General features: G+C 44.1%; 1 protein-coding gene across 1 annotated transcript in view; it reads right to left on the reverse strand.

Annotated features, from left to right (window-relative positions):
- Positions 1 to 453: 453 nt before the first annotated feature.
- Positions 454 to 2,684, reverse strand: part of LOC112078564 (uncharacterized) — a gene marked incomplete at its 5' end in the record, with an annotated part of 17,085 nt that continues 14,854 nt past the window's right edge. The window contains one exon of the mRNA XM_024144764.2: positions 454 to 1,633. Within this exon, the coding sequence (XP_024000532.1) occupies positions 1,435 to 1,633 (199 nt within the window). The remainder of the gene's footprint in view (positions 1,634 to 2,684) is intronic.

Here is a 2,684-nt window from a genome sequence, read left to right on the forward strand (position 1 = left end):
CAAACCAAATAGAGACATAAAAAGGTTCTCTAAGGTCAGGGCGTGACAACCATGTTCCCACAGTTGAATTGTGGACAGAGAAATTCTTGCTGCTGGAGCGTAATAGACCTGCTAGTTATTTCTTGTCCCACATCTTAATATGATGTTTAGTATTGACAGGTTGCAAAAGAAAGCCATGAAAAGGCCACTCGCTTCAATGCATGCCACCGGAATCTTTCCTCAATATTTAGTTTTTCCATTTTTTATATCTCTAATATATTCTGTACCGTGAAGAACTAAGTGACAGGGTGTGTTCTGTTGTTCTACGGGTGTGTTCTGTTGTTCTACGGGTGTGTTCTGTTGTTCTAAGGCTGTGTTCTGTTGTTCTACGGGTGTGTTCTGTTGTTCTACGGGTGTGTTCTGTTGTTCTACGGGTGTGTTCTGTTGTTCTACGGGTGTGTTCTGTTNTGTGTTCTGTTGTTCTACGGGTGTGTTCTGTTGTTCTACGGGTGTGTTCTGTTGTTCTACGGGTGTGTTCTGTTGTTCTACGGGTGTGTTCTGTTGTTCTACGGCTGTGTTCTGTTGTTCTACGGCTGTGTTCTGTTGTTCTACGGCTGTGTTGTGTTCTATTGTTCTAGGTGCTGCTGCCTAACACGTTCTGCACCAACGCGTTCTTCAAGAACAGCTACTGGATGACTCCGCTGCAGAAGAGTGGGTAGAACAGAAAACATGGGAGGCTAATTGTTTACAGCCAGTAGAGTTTTACAGCTCATCACTACAGCAGAGTTGCATGTGTTGCAGAAATCCCACCAGTCAGTCAGCCACATCACCGCATGCCATATTACCATATTATACAAGCTATTTTTATTACTGACATTTCATACGCTTTGTGTCAGTTACTCACAATGTTCAGAGAGCAGGGGTTTTTCTGGGCGTGCCGCCTAAGACCCTTTTTGATTCAGAAAAAACTCTTGTTTAATTAGATGAAGTGGGTGTTGTATGTAATGATGCTCTCTATTGGTTCCAGATTCTCCTGAGAACCAAGATGAAAACATCAAGAAAATCGCCAGGGATGTTCCTTTAATACTGTATATACCATTTATAATAACACACACAGGTGACTACAATGACCTTACCTGGGTCCCATGGCACCCTATTTCCTATAATAGTTTACCAGATCAGTAGTGCACTACATAGGAAATAGGGTGCCATTTGGGATGCTGCTCTTCTTTTAGTACTGATGATTCTACTGACGGTACTGAAGAGTAATGAACAGTGGTGGTTGGGTTGGCCATTTATTATATTAAAGTGTTAGTGCAGTTCCATAGTGCAGTAGTGGGGTTTCAGTCTGAGGTCACYTCTCCAATGGCAGCCGATTCCCTATACAGTACCAATGTTTGGCCAAAGTCGTGCACTGTATAGGGTGCCATTTGGGACTCAGCCAAGGGGTTTTCCTCAGTTGATGTGCAGGGTGACATCCCTATAGGTCCGAGTCTCTACGACGCTCTGGGTTGGCTGTGATTGGCTGGTTCCAGCGGATTGTCTGGTGTCATAGGGGGCTGGGTGTTTCTGGAAGACGTGGATACGCCTCTCTTTGTCTGTTAGGGGTGGAGCTGACCTCTTGTACTGGAACGACCTCTGCCTCAGGAACTCCCTTCAGGAAGTGACATCACACTTATGTTTCATGGTCCTTTAAAACAGATCTGTGGCACCTATAGCTCTCAGCTAGGGCACCTATTCATTTTTCACCAACATTTCCTGTTACTAAATACAACTACAAGACAGTGATATAGATTAGTATCTACAAAGTTATTCACTACAATTAAATAATCTGAGATTCTGTTGTGACTAATGTTAGTGTGTATGGTAATAAAGGTTGTGAGGTAACATACATGAACTGGTACTTTAAAGTTAGGAGTGTTAGGGTTAGGTAAGGGTTAGAGTCAGGAGTGTTAGGGTTAGAGTCAGGAGTGTTAGGGTTAGGTAAGGGTTAGAGTCAGGAGTGTTAGGGTTAGGTAAGGGTTAGAGTCAGGAGTGTTAGTTAGGTAAGGGTTAGAGTCAGGAGTGTTAGAGGTAAGGGTTAGAGCCAGGAGTGTTTTAGGTAAGGTTTAGAGTCAGGAGTGTTAGGTAAGGGTTAGAGTCAGGAGTGTTAGGTAAGGGTTAGAGTCAGGAGTGTTAGGTAAGGGTTAGAGTCAGGAGTGTTAGGTAAGGGTTAGAGCCAGGAGTGTTGGGTAAGGGTTAGAGTCAGGAGTGTTAGGGTTAGGTAAGGGTTAGAGTCAGGAGTGTTAGGGTTAGGTAAGGGTTAGAGTCAGGAGTGTTGGGTTAGAGTCAGGAGTGTTAAGGGTTAGGTAAGGGTTAGAGTCAGGAGTGTTAGGGTTAGGTAGGGTTAGAGTCAGGAGTGTTAGGTAAGGGTTAGAGTCAGGAGTGTTAGGTAAGGGTTAGAGTCAGGAGTGTTAGGTAAGGTTTAGAGTCAGGAGTGTTAGGTAAGGTTAGAGTCAGGAGTGTTAGGTAAGGGTTAGAGTCAGGAGTGTTAGGTAAGGGTTAGAGCCAGGAGTGTTAGGTAAGGGTTAGAGCCAGGAGTGTTAGGTAAGGTTTTAGAGTCAGGAGTGTTAGGTAAGGTTTAGAGTCAGGAGTGTTAGGTAAGGGTTAGAGTCAGGAGTGTTAGGTAAGGTTTAGAGCCAGGAGTGTTAGGGTTAGGTAAGGTT

The sequence above is a fragment of the Salvelinus sp. IW2-2015 genome, unplaced genomic scaffold, assembly GCF_002910315.2.
Source record: "Salvelinus sp. IW2-2015 unplaced genomic scaffold, ASM291031v2 Un_scaffold5879, whole genome shotgun sequence".
Classification (NCBI taxonomy): Eukaryota; Metazoa; Chordata; class Actinopteri; order Salmoniformes; family Salmonidae; genus Salvelinus; species Salvelinus sp. IW2-2015.